At 44.6% G+C, this 25926-nt stretch overlaps 3 protein-coding genes across 3 annotated transcripts in view; 1 reads left to right on the forward strand and 2 right to left on the reverse strand.

Annotated features, from left to right (window-relative positions):
- Nucleotides 1-747, reverse strand: part of LOC112160274 (DENN domain-containing protein 11) — a 12566-nt gene extending 11819 nt beyond the window's left edge. Inside the window, exon 1 of the mRNA XM_024294698.2 lies at nt 1-747. Coding sequence (XP_024150466.1) covers nt 1-346 — 346 coding nt within the window. The 5' untranslated portion in view covers nt 347-747.
- Nucleotides 748-864: 117 nt separating this feature from the next.
- arl1 (ADP-ribosylation factor-like 1) lies at nt 865-6091 on the forward strand. Its single transcript, XM_024294699.2, has 6 exons — nt 865-1020; nt 1519-1656; nt 4964-5045; nt 5116-5227; nt 5300-5478; nt 5555-6091. The coding sequence occupies exons 1-6, from the start codon at nt 1017-1019 to the stop codon at nt 5583-5585; spliced, it is 546 nt and encodes a 181-aa protein (XP_024150467.1). The 5' UTR covers nt 865-1016; the 3' UTR covers nt 5586-6091.
- A 259-nt stretch (nt 6092-6350) lies between these two features.
- Nucleotides 6351-25926, reverse strand: part of utp20 (UTP20 small subunit processome component) — a 34015-nt gene continuing 14439 nt past the window's right edge. Inside the window, exons 25-61 of the mRNA XM_024294696.2 lie at nt 25056-25181; nt 24556-24722; nt 24265-24473; nt 24055-24198; nt 23896-23975; nt 22528-22763; nt 21952-22096; nt 20903-20990; nt 20662-20805; nt 19554-19607; nt 19320-19472; nt 19090-19245; nt 18872-19012; nt 18664-18801; nt 18453-18592; nt 17836-17918; nt 17451-17749; nt 16093-16232; nt 15862-16018; nt 15690-15788; nt 15450-15617; nt 14688-14854; nt 14465-14612; nt 14278-14394; nt 14039-14209; nt 13843-13974; nt 13659-13769; nt 13130-13279; nt 11319-11501; nt 11124-11255; nt 10919-11051; nt 10669-10847; nt 10520-10591; nt 10194-10445; nt 9999-10125; nt 9496-9641; nt 6351-7528 (exon numbers count right to left, since the gene is read on the reverse strand). Coding sequence (XP_024150464.1) covers nt 7373-7528; nt 9496-9641; nt 9999-10125; nt 10194-10445; nt 10520-10591; nt 10669-10847; nt 10919-11051; nt 11124-11255; nt 11319-11501; nt 13130-13279; nt 13659-13769; nt 13843-13974; nt 14039-14209; nt 14278-14394; nt 14465-14612; nt 14688-14854; nt 15450-15617; nt 15690-15788; nt 15862-16018; nt 16093-16232; nt 17451-17749; nt 17836-17918; nt 18453-18592; nt 18664-18801; nt 18872-19012; nt 19090-19245; nt 19320-19472; nt 19554-19607; nt 20662-20805; nt 20903-20990; nt 21952-22096; nt 22528-22763; nt 23896-23975; nt 24055-24198; nt 24265-24473; nt 24556-24722; nt 25056-25181 — 5443 coding nt within the window. The 3' untranslated portion in view covers nt 6351-7372. The remainder of the gene's footprint in view (nt 7529-9495; nt 9642-9998; nt 10126-10193; nt 10446-10519; nt 10592-10668; nt 10848-10918; nt 11052-11123; nt 11256-11318; nt 11502-13129; nt 13280-13658; nt 13770-13842; nt 13975-14038; nt 14210-14277; nt 14395-14464; nt 14613-14687; nt 14855-15449; nt 15618-15689; nt 15789-15861; nt 16019-16092; nt 16233-17450; nt 17750-17835; nt 17919-18452; nt 18593-18663; nt 18802-18871; nt 19013-19089; nt 19246-19319; nt 19473-19553; nt 19608-20661; nt 20806-20902; nt 20991-21951; nt 22097-22527; nt 22764-23895; nt 23976-24054; nt 24199-24264; nt 24474-24555; nt 24723-25055; nt 25182-25926) is intronic.

The following is a 25926-nucleotide window of genomic DNA, read 5'->3' on the forward strand; positions in this document are numbered from 1 at the left end:
TGGTGTTAAACGTAACTACAAAAACTGACACGATCTGGTCTTTCTCCTCCCAGGTCACCATCCTCTCCTCCAGCGGCACCTCCCTGGCTTCAGAATCCGAAGGATGCTGCTCCTGTCCGGGCGGCCGCTCATGCTCGGCGGGGGTCCTGGAGGTGGCGGCGGGCGGGGCGCCGCAGCTGGGAGCGGGACCCCCGGGTCCGCCGCTCCATCCCGGCGCCGGGCAGCGGCTGTTACCGGGGCTCGCCAGCCGCTCCCGGGGGTCGTCCGGCGCCGCTTCGCCGGGCTTCTCCGCCGACGGAGCCTCCTCCCAGTCCAGCAGAGGGGCTCGGTCCGACCGCTCCACCATCCTGTCGGCGCGCCCTCCTCGGTGTCACCGCCGGTCGTAAAGGACGTCTCAGGCGACGGGCGCCAGCTCCATCCTCGAAGAACTCATTATTAAAATGATTCTGCAACGATTCACATAAGCTCCATTTTGCTTTAAATTATTGTTACGTAAAAAAGCTTTTAACCTCAGCTTTAAAACCTCTATAATCTCTGGCAATCATAAATTTCATGCTAGATTCTAGGTAACTCCTACTAGTGCGAGCTGCATTCAAGACTACCGACAGATTCCGAATCCCGTCTCGTACATAAATAATGGTTCCTTTACGTTGCAAAGCGCTGTCGTGGTTTGCTGCTCTTGAATGCATCTTAAAAAGGAGCATCCTTCGTGTTTTGTGTTCATCCGCCGCACTTTCGACCCAAAATATAATGTATTTTTGTATCAATTTTTATTTCTTATAGTTAAAATTTACTTTACAAGTTACATGTTTTAAAAATGTACGAAATAATAATTTTATCTTGAATATTTAACTAAAAATTAGTCAATATGTGTGGCGAAAAAGGTGATAATTCTAGCTAACGTAAATCCGTGACATCGTGAAGCGACCGGAAGCGACACGTCAACCACACGGAAGAACTGCGCACATCCAACCAGACACTGTATTGGTGCCTCGAGGGCTGCGGTTTAAAGCGAAATGGGTGATTATTTTAAGATTATTAATTCCAAAAATACCTTTTTATCTAGAAATGCAAATTCCTACATTGGAAGCGTTTATTAGGTTTTCTTTTGATGTTGTTTTTAGTCGTTTACGCCTGAAGTTAAAAGCTAGCTTGCAAATGTTAGCATAGTTCCCCATCTGCCTTTACCCTCCTTATTTGTTAAAATACACTAATGAAACTTACTTAAATATGGACATAAATAAAATAATATCTCTATTTAGAGTTGCTTTTTTATTTATTTATTTTTTTTACCTTTGTCTAACAGCGACATTGCCATAACTCGGTCGCTGATTCTAACGTCAGCTATTTGATTGGCAGTTACTCGGTTTAAGGTTGTTGGGAAATGGTTTTTACATAAGAAAATGAATATTTCAAAAATCTTAAAACTCTCCCTGGATTAGCTCCAGTTTTTACACGTGGTCTCGCGTGGTTTTGTTTTCGCTCCTGTTCATTGAGGGCCGTGTCTCCATCTCTCAGGTGGTTTCTTCTCCAGTCTCTTCTCTGGCCTCTTCGGCACCAGGGAGATGCGGATCTTGATCCTGGGTTTGGACGGTGCTGGAAAAACCACGATCCTGTACAGACTGCAGGTCGGAGAAGTCGTCACGACGATCCCAAGTATGTTACCTGTGACTACAAGGAGCCAATTCATCAAAACTAAGAGCAGCACACACTTATTTTGTTTTCTGGAACATAGTTTCTGCAGCGCAGCAGGAGTTTATTAGAAATTCACCTCTGAGTTGTGGGTGGGATTGTTGTTGAGGCAGAGTAAGCCCGTCCTCCCTTCCCATCATCCATCTGTTTACATTCTCTCCTGCAAGGTGTGGTTGTGGTGCAGAGGTAGAGCGCTTGACCTCTGATCAGAGTTAGACAGGTTTGGTTCCCGCCTTGCTCGCCCCTGTCAGTGCTCTTGGGCAAACACAGAACCCCACATTGCTTCTAGTGGTTACAGGTTGTCGGCAGTGGGTCACCACTCCGGTGAAAATTGTGTTTTACATGTTCTTGTTGCATTTTTCTCATAATGGAGGACATACGAAAAAAAAAATTAAGATTAGAACCGTGTTTCAGAATATTATTTTATTTAAATTGTGTTGGATCAGGAGCAGATAGAAACCAGCCGTTTGAAAAAGCTCAGGTTTGTGATGCAGCAGTTGGCGGGCCAAAGTCTCTGCTCCCTCTAAATCATCCAATGTCAGTCAAATATTAGATCCATGAACATCTTTGTTTTCCTCGTCTGAGCTGGAATCTGGATCTAAACTGTACGACTGCATAGCTCCAACATTGCTTGCTGGTTTTTTTTTTTTTTTTTTTTTGCTATGCTAATGTTACTTTGGGCTTGTGAAGAGCTGTAGGCTAGTGGGAGACAGTGTAAACAAATGGATGCTGGGAAATGACCATAGGGTGGCTCCACACCAACAGTTCTGCCCAAAACTCAGAGGTGAATTTCTAATGAACTCCTGCTCTTCTGCAGAAACTATGTTCTATGAAAACAACACTTTGATTTTTCCTATGTCAAATAAATAATTGAAAGATCACTGGGAATGATTTGAGAATAGATCAAAAATGGTTGGAGTGGGATATCATGAAATAAGCCAATGCATCAAAATGAGCAGAGGGTCTTTGGTCCCTGAATGCAGCATTCTGCATGTTTAAGTGCACTAATATTAGTTATTGTTGCAGTTCATTTCCATGTGAAGGCTGCTCTCATCCTCCAGCTCTATTAGAAGACTGGTGTGTATAAATGTCCACAGATGGATGCATTAATTTCTTGTAGGGAGTTGAAGGACCTCCAAAGGCAGGAAGTGTGCGCTGCAAGTGTTTGGTTTGTAGTTTCACCTCTGCAGACTGACTCAGTTCTGATTCAAAACTCGTGGAGATCCAACATGATGGATTTATGGAAGGAGGCTGTATTTGTGTTGATCAGAAATGTCATCATCCTGATAGTAATGAGATTGTTTGTGTATTTCTGGGTGAACTCCTGCTTTAATAAAACAGAACATAAAGGTCTGAGGAGTTACGGGAAAATTTAACCTTTTTTACTACACATTTCTGGTGCTGAAGCTGCTCAAAAACAGATAAAACCCTGTGCTTTTATTCAGTTTTATTCTGTCAACAGAGAAAAACAACCCTGATTGTTTACTTTTCATCTTCGCTCTCTTTAACCCCAAGTACCAAGATGAGGCATAATCTGTGAAGACTTCTGCATTTAGGATGGCTCCATCACAGACAAAGTTTTAAAAAGTTAATCTGGATTTTAAAATTGAGGGTGTTTCATATTCAAGTAATTTTCTTGATTTGTGAAACTCCAGTTCAGGTATGTTCAGCTAATCAGAACCAGGAATCCAGATACCCAGCAGCCACTAGAGGATAAAGTAGGCGGAACTGTGGGGTTTGGCTGCTCTGGTTTGGACCAATCAGAACGGCTTGTTTGCCAAGGGATTCAAACTTTGACGGATGTTTGCAGAGTCACCCTCTGATCCCTCCCGACTGATGACAGGAGCAGCTCCTGAACGCACCTCCAGAGCTGCAGCGCTCACCTCCATGTTCTTTCTACATCCGCTTTCTCCAGTTTGACTCCGAGTGTGAGAGACGACCAAAGACCTTTACTCTGTTTGTAGCTCCGGTCACATTTACAGGACATGACATCACAGGCTTTCTGGAAAATGGGCACAAAGGAGAAACGAGTCTGAGGAAGTCCTGCCCCTTTCAGTTAAATTTCAAAATAAAACACGCAACACACAAAAAGAAAAAAAAAATCACTCGAGTACGGTTTTCTTTGATACCAGAGGTTAAAAACAGGCTGTAAGTGGTTTATTAACCTGGCATTTTCCAAACAAAGTTACAAAGTGACATTCATTAACGCAAACCGAGCTTGGAATCAGCTGAGTTCAGTTAGCATGCTAACAAGCAGCTGAAAAATGAAAAGCTGCTTAAATGCCGTGGCGTGAACAGAGATTGTGTCTAAGTCATAGACTGTAAATAAAGTTGGAAGAAGCTGGTGTAACATCACCCAGAGAAAATGTCTTACTTCTGCTCCAGCAAAATGAAGCCGATTCAGTTACCTTTTTTCTCTCTATAGTGGCTTTCTGGAAAGAAAAACTACGCAAAGGTTTTTACGTCCCTGCTGAGATCCAGCAGCTGCGTTTGCTCTACACTCCCCCCAGAATGCAGTTTTTAAATACTGAACTCATCTTTGGGATAAAGGGATCAATATGGTCAAATAAGACCCCTAAATCGCTATATTATAATACTGTCCTGTCCAGTGCCCTGCATTTTAATGTCATTCAGACACCACGCTCTCTACTGGTTTTTTTATTTTTTTAAATCCCGAATATGACATCACAGATTTTTCTAAGTAAAAACCTGATAAATATGAACGTTTACGAAGACTATAATGAATCTACTGTGTTCTAATGATACAAACATAAACGGTTATACAATAAAAAGAGTTTATTTCTCCACAGAAAAGTTTCAAAGGCATTGCATTCTGGTCTATATGTGATGCATGTGGTGTGAGCATGGGTGCACACTGGTTTTTCAAAGACTCCTGGGAAATTTTTAGGGCACTGCACTTTGGAATTGTAGATTCAGACACCATAAAAAAAACGCCCGGTATAATGTACTAACCAGGGTGCGGTGAGGGAACCAAGAAAATATTTCTTTTGAATCAATTTGAAGAGTTCAGCTTTGCAACAAGCTCATAACATGATTTCTCTCCTGTTAAAAAGGGGCGTGTCCAGGTAAAGAAATGGCTCCTCCTCTTTTTTTATCTGCGCGTTTTAGCGTCCAACACACAAACATGATGGGACATTTTGCGGCGTCATTGGAAGCTTTAGTTTAGTCCGTCTTTCCTGAGAAAACGGGAGCCGGGAATCGAACCACAGCAGGAAATGAGGCTGACGCTGCACCTCCTCTCTCTCTGCAGCCATTGGCTTCAACGTGGAGACGGTCACGTACAAGAACCTGAAGTTCCAGGTGTGGGACCTGGGGGGTCAGACGAGCATCAGGTGGGTGTGATCTGCTGGGTGGGTGGTGGAGCGTCTCCGGTCCTGACCGTCGCCGCGCCTCCCTTCACAGGCCCTACTGGAGGTGTTACTACTCGAACACGGACGCCGTCATCTACGTGGTGGACAGCAGCGACCGCGACCGCATGGGCATCTCCAAGTCGGAGCTGGTGGCCATGTTGGAGGTATGATGGAGAACTCTTGAATCTCCGCCCACAGACAGACAGCACAGGTGTGACGTCTCCTTCTGATTCCAGGAAGAGGAGCTGAAGAAGGCCATCCTGGTGGTGTTCGCCAACAAGCAGGACATGGACCAGGCCATGACGCCCACCGAAGTGGCCAACGCGCTCGGGCTCCCCGCCCTCAAAGACAGGAAGTGGCAGATCTTCAAGACCTCCGCCACCAAGGGGACGGGGCTGGACGAGGCCATGGAATGGTAAGGTAGACGCCGGCACCTGGTCACATGACTTCCCGCCCGTCGCTCAGCCTGCTGTTTGCCGTGTCTCCTGCAGGCTGGTGGATTCCCTCAAGAGTCGGCAGTAAAGAGAAGCTGCCTCTGTTCTGTAAATACTCCCGACCTTTGACCCCGCTGTGTGAAGCCTTGCTTTGGCCCCTCCTGTGATGTTTTCCTTTGGACCAGTGGGGGGGCTCCTGGGACCGAGAAGAGGCGGCGGGAACACCTGAACCGACGTTCCCGCCTCTGATCCGTCTCATAGAAGACTCAGAGGTTCTGGAGGATTTTGTTGCATCAGGAATCACTAAATCTCTGAAGTTCCTGGTGGGAAACGTTGCTTTACGTCAGCCGGGGACTTTGCCAAATTTGTAAACTGTCATTTACTTCAGAGAGACAACAGGTTTCCTGCAGCTTTGTGTTCTTCTTCCCTTTGATTGAAAATCTTTGAGTTTGGGATTCTTCTCCTGCTGATTCCTTCATGCAGATCCAGCGTGTGATCAGTTCTAGAAACACTAACTGTTGTCTCAGTTTGATGTTTGTGTATTTATATCTGCCTGTACAGTCAAACCATTTCTCAGTAAAGAATTAGACAACACTTCCAGTTTTTGTTCTTGTATGTGACCTCAGAAAACCTTTTTCAAGACCCACTTATCCCTGTTCTGATTTATTTATTAAACCAGGTAAGCTATTAGGAGCATGTTCTTACTTACACCGACGACCTGGTCAGCTGACATCCACCGTCAGAAAAACAGATCCATGAAGGTCTTTGTTTTCCTCCCCTGAGCTGGAATCTGGATCAGAACTCCAGATCCATTTTTGCTGAACCGCTAATGTTAGGTTGGGGTGTGAGGGGCTGTAAGCCTAGCAGAGTGGGAGTTTAAGTTTATTAGATTTGTATGGCGCCTTGAAATCACCTTGGTCAAACAAGGCGCCGCATAGTAAAAGTTCAAAAACACAGATAAACAAAGGGATGATGGGATACCAGCCGAGGCTTACCTCTGCTCCAACAGCCCCGCCCACAACTCATTTCTAATGAGCTACTCAGCAGAAAACGTCCTAGAAACACTTTGATTTTGGCTAAAAATTGTATTTTAATTGCGGACAGAAAATGAATGATCATAAAATAAGTATTTTCTAAAAATAACTTTTCTAAACTGAAGATAAATTAAGAATTTTCTATGAATTTCTTCACTCAGAGCAAATTTAGGAACTTCCGTGAAACCTTCATACTTCAGTGTAACTTCATACTAATCATGTTAAATAAGACTGTGGTTTCCAATTTTGTATTTTATTTTAAAAAGATTTTCATCCTATCTGCAGACAAGATGGCGCCTGACATCAGTCAAAAGCAGACGTTATGTCATTTACCCCGAGGATGTTCTGAAATGTAAAAAATAACCTGTATTAAGTTTCAAACTGAACTGTAACTTACAGGATCACCAGTGGAAATACAGTTTTTTGAGTGATGGGGAGGGGTTCTGGTTCTGGCCGTTGATGTCTGCATCCTCTTGACTTCCTGTCTGCCTGACCTTTAAAAAGTAGTTGTAAAATTCAGCTCCCTAGCCTTAAACCAGCAGCTTCTGCTTTGCTCCTCATGTACGGAAGCCGTGTAGGGCCAAAAAGCTTAATTGCATTTTTATCGTCCCTGCAAACGTTTTAAAGGAAACATTCAGGAAATGTTTTGGAGTCTTCCATCTTCAGTTCCAGAATAAAGTCTGTTTTTTATTCCAAGCGTCTGTACATGAAACTGCACCGAAAAGCAAAAGTCTTCGTCTTCCTGCAGCGGCGGCCGTTCTGCCTGAACACTTTTGTAAAGAACCTCCAGACCGACTCAGAGGAGTAACGGGGTTCTGGGCAGCTGCAGGAGTTTCCGTCCTCACTGCACCATGGCGAGGTCTTTGAGGGCGTGGCTACGCTGCTTCTTGGCTTTATATCCGGGCCGCAGGAACTCAATTTTTCGCTTTTTGGCCTCGATTTTATTTTTGTGCTTCTTGAGTTTCTTCTTGGCAGCAATGTCGGGGTTGGAAACCGCCTGGAAAGAAGAGCAGAGAGGGGACTGAGCAGGCTGTAAAAGGAGTGTTCAGACGTCCGCCGCCTGCTCCCAAACAATGAAATCGGAATATTTGTGACGTCTGAGATCGTTGATTTGTGATCTTTATGATTATAGTAAAAAAAAAGACGCTTCAGACACGAAGTTTGTTCTAAAATTGCAGAATAATGTTGGATTTTAAGTATCTAAACTAACTGTGTACGCCACTGTCACATGAAGTAAATAAAATTTCAAAGTAAAGTATCAGTGAAGGTTCTCAATTTCAGAGTAAAACTATTAAAAGTGTTTTTTGTAAATGAACAGCATAGCGAGTTGGTAAGCTCCGCTGCCCAGCGAGCCAGAATACTGAGATCCCACCTAAGACAGTGTGGGCAAACACAGATGGAGCCACCATGGAACCCACAGACAAACCCACCTGGGGACCACCAATTCAGCCCAAAGGTAAACCATATGGAACCACATTGAAATGTTCGCTGGGCAGCATGGTGGAGAAGCCGTACCAGAACGTGTCTGCGAAATGTTCATCTAGAGCAGTCAAACATCCGGGCCTGATGTTTAAATCCAACCAGTTGTTAAGAGAAAAAAGTATAAGGATGTTTGGGGAAAAAATCCAGTTTCTAGCCTGTTCCTGTGGGGAGTTATGGTTCTTTAAAGAAATGACAGAAATGCACAATTCTGCCACTAGGGGGAGCAAAGAGAAGCAAGACAGGCATGAGGAGATCCAGAACTAAACATCTTTAAAGCACTGCCACATCTGGGTCAGAAACTAGTACATGTAGTTTCATTTTTGATTGATTTGCACAAAGATATTTTAGACAGGGTGTTGAATTTTGTTTTTCATAGCTTCGGGATTGCTTCAGTGTCAGATGAAAAATATTCAGCATAAAATTGAATAAACCAAAATGCACTTTATTTGACATCCTTTGGCCTCAGTAGATGAATGTGTCATAAAATGTGTTTAGGCTACTAGGTTGGTTATGCACTTGTTCTAAATGAGAAAAAACTAAAACAAAGCAAAGCTACAGATGAAAGTGGACTTCTGATTATTTTGCTATGATGTTACTGGTCTGGGATTCTAAAGATCAGACGGGTTCAATGTGACCGAATGAGTTCGACAGTCCTGATCTAGAGACCGGAAGTTCTTTGGATTCTCACTAAAGATGAAAAAAGTCATTTTCTAAACATGTCTGTTAGAAACACCTTTGAGGGTTTAGTGTTCAAATACATATTATTTTCTTTTCTTTTCATACATCCAGTAAAAAGACTCACGTACAGTAACGTATTTAGATTAAATAGTAGGACTCGTGGCTCCATCTGTGAATCCCCGATCTAGATTTAAGTTTATTTGATTTATATGGCACCTCAGTCAAAGAAGGAGCCGCACATTAAAAGGTCAAAGAACAATAAAAACACAGATAAAATGTTAAAACAACTCAAGATAAGAAATAGAGATAAATTATGAACAAAACAATACAAGTTTTTTCTGAATCAAATCAGATCACCACCTAAGCAACGATCCCATTGATATACATTACATATATATTATTTATCCATCCATCCATTTTCTCGACCGCTTTGTCCCTGTCGGGGTTGCGGGGGTGTCGGAGCCTATCCCGGCTGCTGATGGGCGAAGGCGGGGTACACCCTGGACAGGTCGCCAGTCTGTCGCAGGGCATATATTATTTATATTATTTATTATTATTTATTTATATTATATATATTTATACATTATTATAAATAATATTATATGTTCATATATCAATGCAACGATCCCATTGATATACATTAAATATATATTATTTATATTTATTTATATTATTTATTTATATTATATATATTTATACATTATTATAAATAATATTATATGTTCATATATCAATGCAACGATCCACAGGCCTAGAAAAGAGCAGACGCTTGGCGAGCAGCGAGCTGGTTGTTTTGCTGGTTACCTGCATGGCTCTGTGGCGTTTGCGTGCGGCTCGCCGCTGTGAAAACTCCCTCTGCACGGCGGAGAAGGCCAGCGAGAAGCCCTCCAGCCCCACCTGCTTCTTGAGGAGCTCGATCAGCTCCTGCGCCAGATTCTTCAGGGTGGGATCTGGACGACAAAAAGGAGGAAATTCAAGGCCAGAGCGGCGTTGTATGGTCAGGAGTCACTCCCCGCCTTCTTTTGACCTGCACCACCGGCTGCAGAACACCCCTCAGTCTACCTCTGCCACTATGTCTGATCAACAACAAAACAAACTCTTAAGGCGACTTTCTGTTGGTTTATCTCCACAGCAACCATTTTATGTTTGGGGATGCTGAACAGGTCAGTACCATTTTAAGAAGAACGGAGGTTTCTAATCAACAACACCCTCATTCTTAACATGTTCATATCGTATGATGTATTGTTTTGTTCAGCTTGATCCAGCGATTCATAGAGAGACTGAATAATCATGTATACAGCGTCTACCTTGCTCTGCATACGTGCTGTCCAGCTCTCTGTACAGAGGAGTGATGATGGTGGTCAGATAAGGTCCAAGCCGCTCCTTCCCCAAATCGATGGCCGTCGCCCCCAGGAATTTAAAGACACAGGTTCTCTGCATGAAGAAAGAGGGTTAGCACAATGAATGGGCGGGGCTACAACCTGTCCGCTCCACCTGCGTACTTTCAGAGGAACTTTGGGAGAGTGTGCCGCCTCCCTCTTGGCCATCAGAGACAGCTTCTTCATCAGCCACAGCAGAGAAGGAGGCCTGTTGTCCCTGTCCTCCTCCTCCTCTGCCTCCTTCTCTTGTTCCTTCTTCTCCTCTTCGTCATCACTGTCCCTGTCCTCCGGCTCGCCCTGCTCCTTTTCCTGGATGTCAGACTCTGAGGAGATGAGATAAATCACCTTTCCGACGTAGAGGAGGTTCTTGATCACCTGCAGACGAACCAGAAGAAGAGTTCTTAAAAAGGGTGTTTAGGCAGTGTCAGACGAGGCGGGTGACAGAGCACCTGTTCTCCTGAGGGCGTGTCCAGGAACTTGGACTGCAGCTGATGGCAGAACGATAACGCCAACTCCCTCATCTGAAGATCAGGAGAAAAGAACCCGATGAGATGTGGAAGTTGGTCTGAATGTGAGCAGAATCGGATCTTGGCCCCGCCTTTTTGTCCAGGTTGCTGGTTATGAAGCCGGTCGCTATCGAGGAGGCGTGTCCTCCTCCTTCTTTCCACGCGGCGACCAGCTTCTCCGCCGGCTGAGCAGCGAAGAGCTGCCCGAAAATCTGCGAGGCGGTAAGCCACACCCAGCAGTGGGGGTGCCGCAGGTGGGCTTCAATGTGACCTGAGGGGATCCAGCAATGACTCAGCATTTGTGCAGCAGGCCCAAACGCAGACGAGGAGGTTCAGTCTTACTCCAGATGTGACGGAGCGTCTCCGCGGGTTTGCTGAGCTCCAGCAGGCTGACGTGTTTGCACAGTTTGGCGAGGAGCGTCAGCTGGCTGAACAGGAGGCGGTCGGCTCCTCTCTCGTCCTGCTCCTCCTCGATCTGACGGAGATCTGCGTTATTTCTGTGCGGCAGAAACGGCCCTGCTGGCCCCGACGGAGGAGCTCTACTCACGTCTTCATAGTTGTCAGGGTGGATCTCCTTCTCCAGCAGTGGCAGCAGCTCCTCCAGCCTGCTGGAGAACTCCTCCTCCTCCACCTCCACGTACAGACCGCAGATCTGAGCGCCTAGGCGCCGCAGGCTGGTCTGAGGACGCACAACGCGTCATTTGGTCATCTGGGAAACGGAAACTTCTTTGTTTTCACAAACCTTTTCAGACTTCAGCCAGGTGGTGACAAAGGAGAACAAGGTGTTCTGGTGGTTCAGGTCCAGGTGAGTCAGCAGGGTCTTAATAGCCATGGCAGCCATTTTTTTGCATTTTGCAGAGTCATCGTTGACGACGACGAGCGCCAGAGGGACGAAGAAGAGACTGCAGTGTTTGAACAGTAAGTTCTGAACGAGGAGAGAAACAACCGCTTATGTTACCGTCATGATCACACGCAGAATGAGGAGGTTCTGACACAAAAAACATTTGAACAAGAGGGTTTACGCAAATCAGCACAAGGGAAAAAAGCTGCAGATACAATGTGGCTCCAACAGGAAAAGACCTCCCCTCATTTCTAAACGTTAATGTTTAATATTTGTAAACTACAATGTCCAGAAAGACTCGAATAAAAGTGTTAAATGAAATTGTAACATCAAAAATGAATAAAATACTATTAATAAAAACTAAAATGAAAAGCTAATTGCAAAACATTTACTGGACACAAACTTGTGCTAACAAAGATTGATCTTAAAATCTTTTGATAAAATGTAGGGAAACAAAAAGAAACCAAAAAATCTGAATGGATTTTTGTTTAAAATCAAAGTAAAGAACGGGAATTACTAGCCGAATAAAAGACAATAACAAAAATGCTAATAAATTGACAAGCGTAAAAAGAAACAATGGGCTGATTACCTAAATAATTTTAAAACCAACATAAAAAGTTAACTGATAATTTAATTTAAAAAACCTAGCATAAATATGCTAACAAAGAACAAACAAATAGTTATGTAAAAAATTTTAGGAAAATAAAAGTTAGTTTAACAAAAATGAAAAATGCTAACAGCTGCTGCTCAAACAATCGAGAACAATGATAACAACAGCGCTAAATGCTAATCAGTTGATATAAATAAAACAATAGGATCAATAAATTGAAAATTAAAAAAAATGAAAAATGTAAAATGAAACAAAAACTAAGTAATGATTATTTATTGCAACTAAGAATAAACCAGGATGAAGAAAGGAAAACCACAGCTAACCTAATGATCAAAACCACTCAAAGATGATGAAAGTGTGAAAACAAAAACAATTAGCCAAACGAGAACAAAAACAAACATAAAAAGCTAATAAATAATTATTGGAAAAAAAAAATAACCGAATAATAAACCATACTAGATTGAACTAAAGATTATTAAACAAGAAAAATATTTTCTCTGACAAATGCTAACATAAAAAGTTAAAAGCAAAAGTAAGCAGCGATAAATGCCAAACAAAAATGCTAAATGGTAGTTAGCAAAATGCTACAATGAAATCTGTATTTGTAAAAAAAATCCATAGTGTCGTAGAAAAAAACAAGCAAAAAAGCTAAAACTAGTCTTCGCCTTAAACTGATGTTTGGCCTGAAATGATACAAATATAAACTCAGACTAAATAATGAAAATGTTTAGGATGAAAAAAAAAACTTTTTGATAATTGTAAATTTACTTTAATGTAAAGAACTTTGGGTTTAGAAAGAATGAAAGGCGGTAAACAAATTAATAAAGTTTAAGTTTATACATCTGAGTTAGATTTTTATTTTCAATGAAATAAAAAAATATATTTTTTTTAATCTTGAAAAATGTAAATGTATTTTTATGTAGTTATTTTTTGACTTGGCAGGTCTATCTTTATATTAATCAAATATCAAAATCCAAAATAGTTTGCAGTTGAATTCTTTTTACTGGTTAAGAGCTGCTTTTTTCTATTTCAAACCAGTAGAAACACAATGGTAAACATGGTTTCTCCTCTCAAAGACAGGCCGGTACAAAGTGGTCCTGACCTGCGGGAACGTCTGGAAGATGTAGGCCAGCATCTCCAGCGCAGACTCCCTGCCCGTGTCGTGTTCGTACTGCAGCTGAGCCACCACGAAGTCCAGGTGGTTCTTCAGCTTCTTCCCCAGCGGATAGTCCAGCAGGTACTTCAGGTAAATCTGCAGCCAATGCAGCAGCAGCTCAGATCAGAAATTCATTAGAAATTCACCCTGTTGCTGAGAGTTCTCTGTTTACACTCTCTACTGCTAGCTTACAGACCCTCACAACACCAATAATTGGTGCAACAAATATGGTGATTAATATCTTTGCTGTCCAGACCAGGAAAGCAAAGACGTTCATGGATGACTCAGAAGGGAGCGGAGCTTGTGGCTCCGCCCAGCATATTTTCTACATCAAACTGCCTTTTTCGTCTGCTCCTGATTCACTATGATTTAAACAAAGAAATCATGTCTTAAGTGGAATTGTCTTTATGTCCTCCACCGTGAGGAAAATGCTGCAAGAACATGCCAATACACCAATAAACCACGTCATCAGTACCTGTCGACAGTGAACTCTGATCATGCCGTTACCGCCCGTGATGGACAGCGTGGCCACCTTCTTCAGGACGTCCTCCATCTCCGGCACCACCAGCTTCCTGGACAGGATGGCCTAAACGGATCAACATGTGAGCCTGCAGCCTGAGACGAGTGTGAGGACTTCATGAGGTCGCTCTGAGGGTCACCTTCAGCAGACCAAAGGCGGTTGCCTGGCGGGACTGGTCATAGATGTCCTCCTCTGCGTATCCCAGCAGCACTTGCAGCTGGGTCTCAGAGATCTTGTTGCTTTTGACGTTTTTGACCAAAATAGTCACGGCCTGCCAAAATAAAACTGTTTGTTGGCCTTGTCTTTTCTGGATTTCCTGACCTCTCTGGACCTACCTTGAAGCAGTTCTGGACCAAGTGGTAGTTCTCGCCGCGGGCGGCTCCAGCTTTAGAGTAATCCTTCAGCAGGACGAAGAGCTGCTTGGTCAGCTGCTCGGCGTTCTGCGCCACTGCCGGCAGAGGGAACTTGAGCAACCACGTGAATGCAATCAGAGCTTCTGTGATGACCTGGAGGAGCCACGAAGACGGTCAGACAGGACTCAAACCCAAAGAACACAGGCGGGACCTGCTCGTACTTTAACATGCATGGAGTTGATGCATTCCAGCAGCAGCAGCACAAAAGGATCCAGCATCTCCAGCGCTGAGGGCTCAGACGAGGTCACCTTGGATTTCTTCAAACTCAGGTGGAGCAGCTGAAAAACAGAGGAACTCTCAGAAACGTGGATCTCCTGAAAGCAGCATCCCGGTTGTGAGTGGAAGCACCTTCAGCCCAGCGTCCACCAGGATGTGCATGTTGGTGCGGCTGCTGACGGGGGCTTTCACACCTCCTCGTTTTGGAGTAGGAGGCAGGAGCAGGCAGCTGGGAGGAGGAAGTCTGGGGTCTGGGGGGGGCTTAGTCGATGCTTTCTCTCTAAAAACACACATCACAGGCGGTTGAAGAAGCAGGTCCAGCTCTGAGCCGCTGGAGTGGTTTCGGGGCTCGTACCGGTCTCTCTTGGTGAGCAGCGGCAGACTCTGGCTGATCAGGCTGTGGCTCAGAAGCAGGATGTCCTGTGAGGTCATGCCAGCGTTGACCAGCAGACCCATGACCAGGCGCCGCAGGACAGCAGTCACCCGGTTACACACCTTCAGACTGGATGTGGTCTCCAAGATCTGGAGAAGGATAAAGGGGGCGTGGTCACAAGAAAGACCGAAGCTGTACCAACACCCGCACTACCCACAATACATACATACATTATATACATATATATATATATATATATATATAGTAAATAAAGGGGATGTATTTTTTTGGTGGAAAATTTTAAGCTAGCACCATGTGCGTGAAATTTTGTCAAGAACAAGTTTCCTTTTCCGCGTGAGCATCCCATAATAATTTAACAACTCCACTTGGACATCCCTGATGCGTGTTTTGTTTTTATTATTGAATTTAGAAATATTTATGAGTCCCATCACAGAATTTGGCCTGTTCTTTTTCATTGTCTGATGGTTATCCCAGCCGTGATGTCATCGTTGGGCGTGGCCAGTGACGAAACACACAATCTTTAACAGACTGTAACTTGTCAACCGCTGACATTATCAACATAATTCCAGTAGATTGTGAAGGATTGTGAATCGTCGAGCTGCTTTTCTCCTTCACAATCTACTGGAATGACCTTGATGGTGGAAAAGTTCCAGTAAATCAAAGGACATAAACACAGGAGCTCCGGTGGGTTACAGCTGCTCTCTGAGACACTGTCAGACTCGCCTCCTTCAGGGGCAGGATGAGCTTGGTGATGCTCTCCCTGCTGCAGAAGCGAGCCAGCAGCTCGTAGGACTCCATGCTCTTGCTGTGCCGCGCCTCCATCAGCTTGGAGACGATGCCCTTCACCTCCTTCTCTTCAGCCACCGAACCGAACAGCTCGTTGTTGAAGATCTGGTAGAAAGCAGGTCAGTATGAAATGAGGGCCAAAGAGGTCTGATGATGCAGAAGGAAGGGGGCGCTCACATCAATCAGCATGCTCATGCAGGGGTCCAGCTCTCCGCTCTTCAGGGTGGGACTGAGGGCCGACAGCAGCTGGAACACGGTGAATGTCAGAACGTGGACCTGGAGGAGCAGAGTGAAGGAAGAGTTGTTATAGAGACTCGCTGTTTGTTGAGTTGTTCCCGCCAGCGCTTACCTGATATCCTTTCACCAGGACGGCCTGCATCTCCTTGAGGAGGTAGTGCAAGAACCTGAAGCCCAGAGTCTCCAGGATCTTCACCAGAGTTCCGCGGGCGACGTCACGGATCTCCTGGAAGCGGTTCCTCAGCAGGACGCAAACTTTGATCAGGATTCTGGTTTCCAAACGATCAAATGTTAGAAGATGGGTGCCACAAGTGTTTGGTGGTTTGGGAGGTTTTAAACCCACCCAGGAAGATTGGCCTCCATGATGTGAGGCGGCAGCGTCTGCATCAGCTTGACCATGGCGAAGGCGATGGGGATCCGGGCCACCTCCTCATCTTTCACGTCCTTGGATTTCACCGCCTTGTGCTCCTGGTCACGCTGCACCTACAGAGGGAGAGGAGACATGCTAGTGCATGACCCGTACAGCTGCAGTGTGTTTTTGGAGGAGGGTCCGAGAGAGGAGCGGCTGCATCTCGAGCCTCAGTCACATCTGGGTGGACAGGTGCTGTCTGCAGGTGAAAATGGGAAATCTGTACGAGACGCGCAGGGAATATCAAAGCCTGCTTGGTGAACCCGTAGACCAGGGGTTTCCAAACTACGGCCCGCGGGCCGGATCCGGCCCACTTACACATTTTCCCCGGCCCCATAAACAATATCAGAGAAGATTTTTTTTCTCTCATTGTGGCGATCGAGACCCACATAGAACGTGACTTTTTACTCCATCCTTCTGCAGTCTGAACTATGACGGGAGAGGAGAGAATATTTATTGGTTTAACTTTGAAAACGGTTATTTCCATAATCAATTAATCACTGATTATTTTTTCTGATTAGTCGACTAATCAGGACATATAAGCTGGATGTAAAGCACACATCTGACCCATCATCAGCTTTAAACCAACTAAAAATAAAGACAATTAAGATGATAGTTTATTAAAGTTTTAATGAATCATGCAGCCTCTGTCCTTCATTAGTTTCTGGGATTAAAACAAGATTCAATCTAATGAGGTCAACATCTGCAAGAACTATCTTTCACTAAAGGGCCGTGGTGCAGCAGTCGACTCTTGATTGGAGGATTGCGGGTTTGATTCTCACCTTGCCCGCCCATGTGTCAAAGTGTCCTTGGGCAAGACACTGAACCCCACATTGCCTCTGGTGGGAGGTTGGTGTCAGTGTTCATGAGCGGAGCCACCAGCAGTGTGTGAATGTGTGAATGGGTCTGTGACTGTGAAGAACTTTGGGCCTTCAACGAAGGTAGAAAGCGCTATACAAGTATACACCATTTACCATTTTAAAGATAAAGTTTTGTTCTCACTGACTCAAATATGACTGTGTTTTTGGTGCTGAACACTCACAACTTTGTTCAACTTTACTGCACTCTGACTCCATAGATTATAAAGTATCGACTATAGAAATAGTTGATTAGTTGACGACTAATAGTCTATGAAAATAGTCGATTAGTGGAGTAATGGTGGCAGCCCTACAGGAAAACCATAAATGTTTTGGGGTCACAAAGCGCTCTCTAATCTTGATATTTTGTGTGCCCTATTTCAGACAGCTGTGACTGAGACTCGAGGCTTTCAGGTGAGGGTGGGTCCGTCACACCTTTGCAGTCAGACACTTGTGCAGGCGCGGCAGAACGCTGTCGTTGACGGTCTGGTGGATGGCGCTGACGAGAGCTTCCAGCTCCTCTCTGCTCTGAGGGAGTCCGCTGGGCACAGCGCTCCGTCCCGTTTTCCCTTTAGCTTTGCTCTTTTCCTCAGCGGGGCCGCCCCCCTCTCCCTCTGCAGCCTCCGTTTCCATGGGGACGTCGTCCGTCTTCCCATCGGTCTCCATCGCGTCCTCCTCGTCACTCCCATCCACTTCATCTGCAGCTTCCTCTTCCTCAGGTTCAGTCATCCCCACTATTCATAAAGAAAAGTTTTGCTTTTAGATTTTTGTGACACAAAAATATCTCCTTAAAAGGTCTAAATAAAGACATGACACTGACCTTCTCTGGCTTTGGCGGCTTCCATTTCCCTGCTGAGGGTCTGATGGTCAAAATGGAACGACTGGAGGATGGTGACCAGCAGGCTGACGGGAGGAGAAGAAACGTCAGGAGAGTTTACAATCACAGACTTCTTTAGAAAAATAAAGGTACGCTGGAAAAAATTAACTAACACCTAAAATGAATGAATGAAACAAAGGAAATAAATACATGTGATTTTCTAATAGGGAATATTAGCTTTTATAAAATTAAAACTATTATTAATTTTGTAAAATAATTTAATTCTGAAAGGAAATAAACTGAAACTAAATGTGATTTTGATCTTTGTCTACCATGAAGGGGGCGGAGCTAAAGAACTGGACATCCCTGTAGAGTTGTGTGAACTCAGGAGTGGTTGTTTTAGCTGCTCTTCTACGCTTGTGACAAATGACAGACAACTCTTTCTTTTTAAAGCGTGGTGCAGGGGTAGAGCGGTTGACCAATCAAAAGCTCACAGGTTTGATTCCTGCCTTGATGTGCTAAAACGTCCTGGGGCGCCCCACATCGCTCCTGTTGGTCGACAGCGGAGCCGGCATCAGGGTGTGCATGCACAGAACAGAAGATGGTAAAGCAAACCAAACCTGACGGCCAGCTTCTGCTCGGTTTGTCCCGTCTGCAGGATGTGGATGAAATGCTTCAGGTAGTACAGGTACTTGGACCAGGTGAGTCGGCGGCACACGGCCCCCACCACCTCCACGGACGCCGAGGTCATGTTCTCGTGCTGCGTTGTGGGACAAACGGGCAGGTTGGACATGTACAAAAGAAATGGCGAGCGTCTACTTGAAGGGCAACCTTGAGCATCTTCTCGTCCAGCAGCGCCGTCATGGCGTACGGCATGACGTAGTTCTGCAGGGAGCGCGGGCTCATCGTCACCGTCCCTTCGCTCAGCTGCTTGGCCAGCTTCCTGAGGGCGCGACCCCGCCGGTGAATCTGCGGCGACACAAGCAGACGCTCAGAGGCTCTGAGGAGTTTCAGTCTCTTACAGAGGAGAACTTCTGACCTGGATGTGCTTCATGTGCTCAAAGAAATCCGACTCCGGGTCGTTGTAGTCGGTGAGCTGCACCAGGTCTCTGAACTCCTTCCTGGAGGGGAAGTTCTTCACCAGGCAGGCCAGGATGGAGGTGTACTCATGCTGCACACTCTGAGAGGGAAAGAAGACATTTCTGAAGGTCTCTTCCCTTTTGGAGCTTCAGCTTTCATTGACAGCGAGGTGGAGACCTCCGTCTTGCTGCGCAGCCCCTTAAGAACGGCGTCCAGGATGGTGTGTTGGATCAGATCCCTATAAATCTGCTCTCCTGGTCCAACAGCCGCCAGCCGGCCGATCACCGTGGACAAGCACAGGGTGGCATTATCCGCCAGGGACATGTCGCCGATCTGCGCAGAAAACGACACAGAAACCTGAGAACTCCTGACTGCAGCTGTGCGTGCACGGCTGCGGCTCTGCTGACCTCATACGTGTGGAAACAGTTGTACACGATGGTGCTGATGAGGTCCAGGTCCAGGCTCTGCAGGTCTCTGACGCGCCGGGTGGCGTCTTGGAAAGCCGTTAAGCGCACGTCAAAGTAGACCTCGTCCAGATGTCGGCTGTCGAAGGCGTTGAGCTGAAACCCAACGTGTAAAGATGAAGAACAACAACCAAGAAAATCTTCTCCCATCTGAGAGAACTCCATGATCTAGCTCACCTTTGCTGCCAACTCGGTGATGTACGAGAGCGACGCGTCCAGATCCGACAGAGTCTGACAGGACATTTACAAAAACAGATGAGTCATTTTCTCAGGATAACACGAGCCTCAAGCTGTCAGTTCAAATACAGACATTCTAATAAAACCATCAAAAGTTTTTTGGATCTCTGTCATTTATTTTCACACAAAAACGGTCAGAAAGGATGAAATATTTTTTCTCAGGAACAATTGTAATATTTCATTTTAGGATTTTTTTAAATAACCCCACAAGGGGGCAGTACAGTGCAAAGATTTAAAGGGGCCCTACCATGAAAGTTCTACTTTTTGAGGTTTTAAATGCATTTTACTGTTCATTCCTCACTATAAAGAACCCCAAAGTGGTATTTGGATCCATTCATGCATTTAAGAGTAATCCTCTAAAAAACCTGCACTGTCTACAGCAGCCCCTCCCATACCCACGAAAACGAGCGGATGGAAACGTGCTGATGTAAGATCGATGCCAACAGCTCCCTCCAGGAGGAGTCTGTGCTGCAAGCTCCGCCCCCAGACTGACACCAACACTCAATTTCTCCACAGGGGTAGTGATGATCAGTAAAAAAAACTTTCAGTTTAGAAAAAAAAAAAAGCAGTGGGTGCTGTCTCGCTGTGGCGACCCCTAATGGGATAAGCCGAAAGGTGAACAAGAATATTCTAGCTGTTTTAAAACCTGCAATTTATATTGCAGGCTTTTTTTCCCTAAAATGAAAGTTTACTCCGTCTCCAAAAACTGCAATTTAGGAAAAAAAACTGGAAAAATGTTTAATTTTGCCAAAACAGCTAGCATATTGTTAAATTATTAGCTAAACCCCAAATGAGCCATGAAAAAAATGCAAAAAAAAAAAAAAAATCAAATTTTTCAAAAACAGCTAGAATAACACTAAAATATGAGTCCATTTCAGGCTGGACTGCCAGGACAAAAGCTAATGACTGCATGAATTACCTGAACTTTTCTACAAGATAAATACTCAAGATTTCAAAGCCAAGATTAACAAGATATGGCTTATTGAAATGAAGGGACAGACGGATCAGTTTTTGTGGTCGTGCTTCATGCGTGAGCTTCCAGTTGCACCTGGAAGACGGCGGTGAGGGCTTTCCGGGGCAGCTTGTTGTGAATGACGGCGAACAGTTTGCTGAGCGGCCGCAGGAAGGCGGACGGACGCTCGCACTGACGCAGCAGGTTCTGGATTGTGGCCAGGATGTCGATCTCCGTCTCCTGAGAAGGAAAAGAAGTTTCTGCTTTAGACAGGACGGTCTTACCTCCCCTCTGACAGCAGGGGGCGAGCTGGAGCAGCTCATTTCTGAGTTCTTACTTGAGCGTTGTTGCCTTTGAGGAGGAACGGCAGCAGCAGACTGATGAGCACCGAGCTCTGCTCCTTATCGCTCACAAACCGACTGATCCTGATGCAAAACACAGGAAGGTTCAGAAAACCCCAGGTATATGATGACAGAGCTGTTTCTAACAGGTTCTTGAGGCATTTTTCTGATGCTGGAGGACATTTATCAAGAACATTAAGCTTAAATCTGCATTTCTATGTATTTCTTTATTCAAATTGCTGTGAATCAGGAGCAGATGAAAAAATGCTGTATGAAAAACATTGAATTTGTGATGTAGAAAATCAATGGGCGGGGCCACAGTCTCCCTGCTCCGCCCCATTCTGATGCAGAAATAGATCCACGAACGTTTTCCTCGTCTGAACTGGAATCTGGATCAGAACCGGACAGATCGGCATTTCTGTTGCAGCTGTCTTGTTACTAGCTGTAAGCTAGCAGGACAGCATGTAAACAGAGAGCTCTCAGCAGTAAAGGGAAGAGGGGCGGGGTTGCTCCACACCAGGGGTATTCAAGTCCAGGCCTCGAGGGCCGGTGTCCTACATGTTTTCCAACCAACCTTCCATTGAAGCTCCTTATTGGCTAAACACACCTGATCCTGGAAATTAGCAGCCAATAAGGAGCTTCAATGGAAGGTTGGTTGGAAAACATGTAGGACACTGGCCCTCGAGGCCTGGATTTGAATACCCCTGCTCCACACCAACAGTTCTGTCTAAAACTCAGAAATAAATTTCTTCTGAACTCCTGCTGCTCTGCAGAAACTATGTCCTACAAAACCACACAGGGTTTTATGTTTAGGGTAAAAGCAGAATAATGCTAATGAAAAGAGCACTGGGAACACTTTGAAAACAGATCAGAAGATGATCAGAGTGACATTTTAAACTGTAACAGTGGATTTCCTGCATGTTTGCACATAAAAATCACTCAGAATGTATCCAAAGAGATGTTGACTAAAGACGCTACAAAATCCGACCTCCTGGACGGAACAAACCGGAACCGACAGACCAGACGGCTCGGAGCGTCAACTCACTTGGACAGGATGTTGAGCTCTTTGGAGACTTGCGCTCGGAACTTCTTCTTCCTGAGCCTGTCGGTGTTGCGGACGACTCCGTTGAAGTACAGCAGCAGGGTGGAGATGTGGGGCAGCAGCAGCCTGCAGCCCTGACTTAAACATTCTGGAGGGAAAAGACATGTTCTTTACTTAAATGTCATTTCACCAAAATGTATTCCTTCGAAGAGTAAAGAAATAAGCAACATTTTAAACATCTTTGAACTGATATAATCTGCCAGTGTGTGAAATCTACATAGCCTGTGTTAATTATGAGTTAGAGGTTTTTGGAGTATGACACAAAACTACAGTTTTGTTTTTAAACAAAACATAATGACTCAATTATGGTTTATTGAATAATGCTGATGATTTACTTGTTAGTTTATCAATAGTATCAAAGTTTGTCAAAATATTACCGTGAGTAATCAGCAGTATGTAAATATAAATCAACATTTTGACATTCTGCTCATTTTTGATCGACTAATTTATAGCGAATTCCCACCAAACGACCAGAGTAATAGAAATGAAAAAGAACCCCCCCATAACTAGAAATCAAACCTGGAGTCAGACCAGCGCCCTCTTCAGGCTGTGGGAACACGCAGCCGTTCACATCCAGAGCAGTTTCCGTGTCTGACGGAACGAAATCTTCCGCTGTAGCGAGAGACTCGGCTATGTCCATCACCATGGCGACGGTGGCCGGGGACGCGTTCTTTGCTGAGAGGAGGGCGAAGACGTTGAGGAGGACGTCACACTGTGGGTGGTCCGGCTTCTGTTTGGCCAGGAGGGGGAAATACCTGATAAACCCACGAGAACATGAGTTTATTTTACAGCAAAGTCTGAAAAATGTCAAAAAATTATCATTGAAGTCACAAGCAGCAATTCATTGATAAACATTTAAGATTTAAGTTGATTTATTCTGGAATAATATTCCTGCCTTTTTATTATTCATAATTATGTTAAAAAGTTACAGTTTAAAAGTTTTAAAAATGGGCATTCTGTTAGCTTTTTTGACCATTTTTTTCATTTAATAAGATTTTTTAGGCTGTTCTGAAGTTTAGCTATTTTTCCAGCTATTTTGGCTAACCTAGGCTTTTTTTTTCGTTTTTTTTGGCTAGTTTGACATTTAGTTAATATTTTAACTGGCTATCAGCACAAGCATCTTCAGCTATCAGCACTAGCATCTTCAGCTATCAGAACTAGCATCTTTAGCCATCAGAACTAGCATCTTCAGCTATCAGCACTAGCATCTTCAGCCATCAGCACTACCATCTTCAGCCATCAGCACTAGCATCTTCAGCCATCAGCACTAGCATCTTTAGCCATCAGAACTAGCATCTTCAGCTATCAGCACTAGCATCTTTAGCCATCAGAACTAGCATCTTCAGCTATCAGCACTAGCATCTTCAGCCATCAGCACTAGCATCTTTAGCCATCAGAACTAGCATCTTCAGCTATCAGCACTAGCATCTTCAGCGATCAAATTCAGCTTATAGCATTCACATTAGCATTATCACAGGTAATGCTATATATCTAGTTCATAATAATGTTAAAAAGTTTCAGTCATAAAGTTTTCAAAATGTAGTTTTAGAGCGTTCAATAAATGTTTATCCTGTCCGGCCGGTGACCTAAGGTGTGTTTTGGATTTTGATCTGTGTGATTGAGTTTGACACTCGTGCTGTTGACTTTCACTGCCTATGTTCGTGTGAAATGTTCTTGAACTAACATTTTGTTTTCTCTAAAACTGTGAAAATCCCTGAATTTCACACTCTTCCACAGAATGACCCTTAGGTCCTGTAGCCGTTCCATAATAAGACACGTGCGTTTTGTGAGTGGGTTAGGAAACGTGCTCGCCCGCCGTGATGTCATCATAGTTTGGGGAAATGGTGACCACGCTCATGGTCCTGTGGGTCAGAACAAGAAGCTGACCTGGCATTTTTGCACCAAACGTGGATGAGCTTTAGCAGGGGTGTGGGGGAGTAGGGGCTCTCTGTGGGGAGACGGCACACCTGCAGCATACAGGAAGTGACATCTGGTTAGTCTGCAGTCTGTTCAGGTCAAACAATCCAAAATGAATCTGGAGCAAACCTGAGTCCAGACCACCGCCTGGAACACGGCATCGATCTCGTCTGGACTGAAGCTGTACGAGTCGAAGCCATCAAAGAAGTCCTGAATCTTCAGGATGCCCAACCGCCTCAGGTTCTTCAGAGGACTTATGCATCCGGGTCGCAGCTGTCAGGAAGGAGGGGTTCAAGTATCCAGAACACAAGAGAAGAAATCTCAGCTCTTCAGGGTTACCTGCTCCCTGCCGTCTAACACGGCCGACACAGAGGCCGTCACACACAGCAGCACCTGCAGCACTCGGGGCAGGTACACGTGGATGAGGTGGCCCAGTTTGTGGATCACCACGTCCAGGATGTTCAGCAGGCTGTGCTGACGGCCCAGAGGCAGCACTGCGGCCGGGTCTGTGTCCGACACCGCTCTCTGGACCGCCTCCAAACAGGAACCTGAGGAAGGCGGAGGAAATGTTTGGATCTGCAGCAGGTTCACCGACAGAAGCAGCTCTGCGGGTTCGGTGTTTGCCCTGACCTCGGCTGTGATGTTTGACGGGCTCCAAAAGCAGGTCGATGAACATTCCCAGCTCCTCCGCCTGACAACCTGCCAGGAAGCGCAGGATGATGGAGGAGCGGACGCCGGCGCTGGACTTCCCCTGGAACTTGCTGCCAGCTTTACTGCGAAGGCGGCCGAACAGGATCCTGTGGAACAGAGCAGACACAAGCGGATGATTCTAAACCTGCGACTGAAGACGACTTGATTATTCCACTCTGAGTAAAGACATCTGTCTCTTTATTATATATTAAAAAAAGTATTTATGCATGACTAACAAACACTGCTATTAGGGTGGGGGGCTAATGTGTCTAATAAAAACATTTAGGTGCGGGAAGAAAAGCATTAAAGCACTAAAGTACATGAGTGGAGTTAGCTAGCTAGCATAACCTAGCAGCAGCTAGCTGGAAAGTAAAAAATGTTAGCTAAAGAGCTGGCGACCCGATAAATGTGTTAGTGACATAAGCTAACATTTCCTGGACCTCATGAGCACGGGGATCAGCTGTCCTCTGTGCGAAGCGTCAACCACTCCCGTCTCCTCAGAGATGTTGAAATGGACCATCTCCTCTTTGAAGTGTTTGTCCTCCAGCAGCCTCTCCAGATTCTCTCTGAACAAATGACAGCAAATATCTTCAAATGTGGAAAAAAACACTGATAACACATGTCAAAGTCAAGGCCCGGGGGCCGGATCCGGCCCTTCAGCTTACATCCGGCCCTCCAGATCATTTCATATTATTGTACTGGACCGATGTTATCTTGTGCTGGTATTGAAGCAACACTACTAAGAGCAAAACAAAGTAAAATAGCCAGACAACAAAAATAGCAAGGAAAAGGAAATTATCTGATTTGCTTTTTATTTCCAGGTTTTGTTTGTTTTGTTTGGCATGTTCATATTTGAATAATTGTAACTGGATATATTTCATGGAGATTAAAATCTTTGGGGTTATTAAGTGTAATTTATCATTTAAAATGACATGAAAGTAAAGAAATGTAAGCGTTTTTTTGTTTATTTCTAACTAGTATAATTCTGACAAAATATATTTTTATTTAGAGTAAAATATTGAAAGTTATTTAAGGTTTAAGTTGATTTATGATGGAATAATATTCCTGCTGCTTTATTATGAACATTTTGGGGTCTGCAAGTCCTGCTTTGGAGTGACTTATTGTCCAAAAATTATATAATATATATATATATATATATATATAAAAAAAAACGCGATTTCCTGGATTCTTTCTCTAAACAATGACAAAGTGTATCTAAGATGAACATTTCGAACAAATCTCAACTTCCTGAATCCGGGACTGACTCATACTTCTTTCCCAACCGAAGCACTGAGTGACTGCTCAACAAGC

This window comes from Oryzias melastigma, linkage group LG23 (genome assembly GCF_002922805.2).
Source record: "Oryzias melastigma strain HK-1 linkage group LG23, ASM292280v2, whole genome shotgun sequence".
In the NCBI taxonomy this organism is placed as follows: Eukaryota; Metazoa; Chordata; class Actinopteri; order Beloniformes; family Adrianichthyidae; genus Oryzias; species Oryzias melastigma.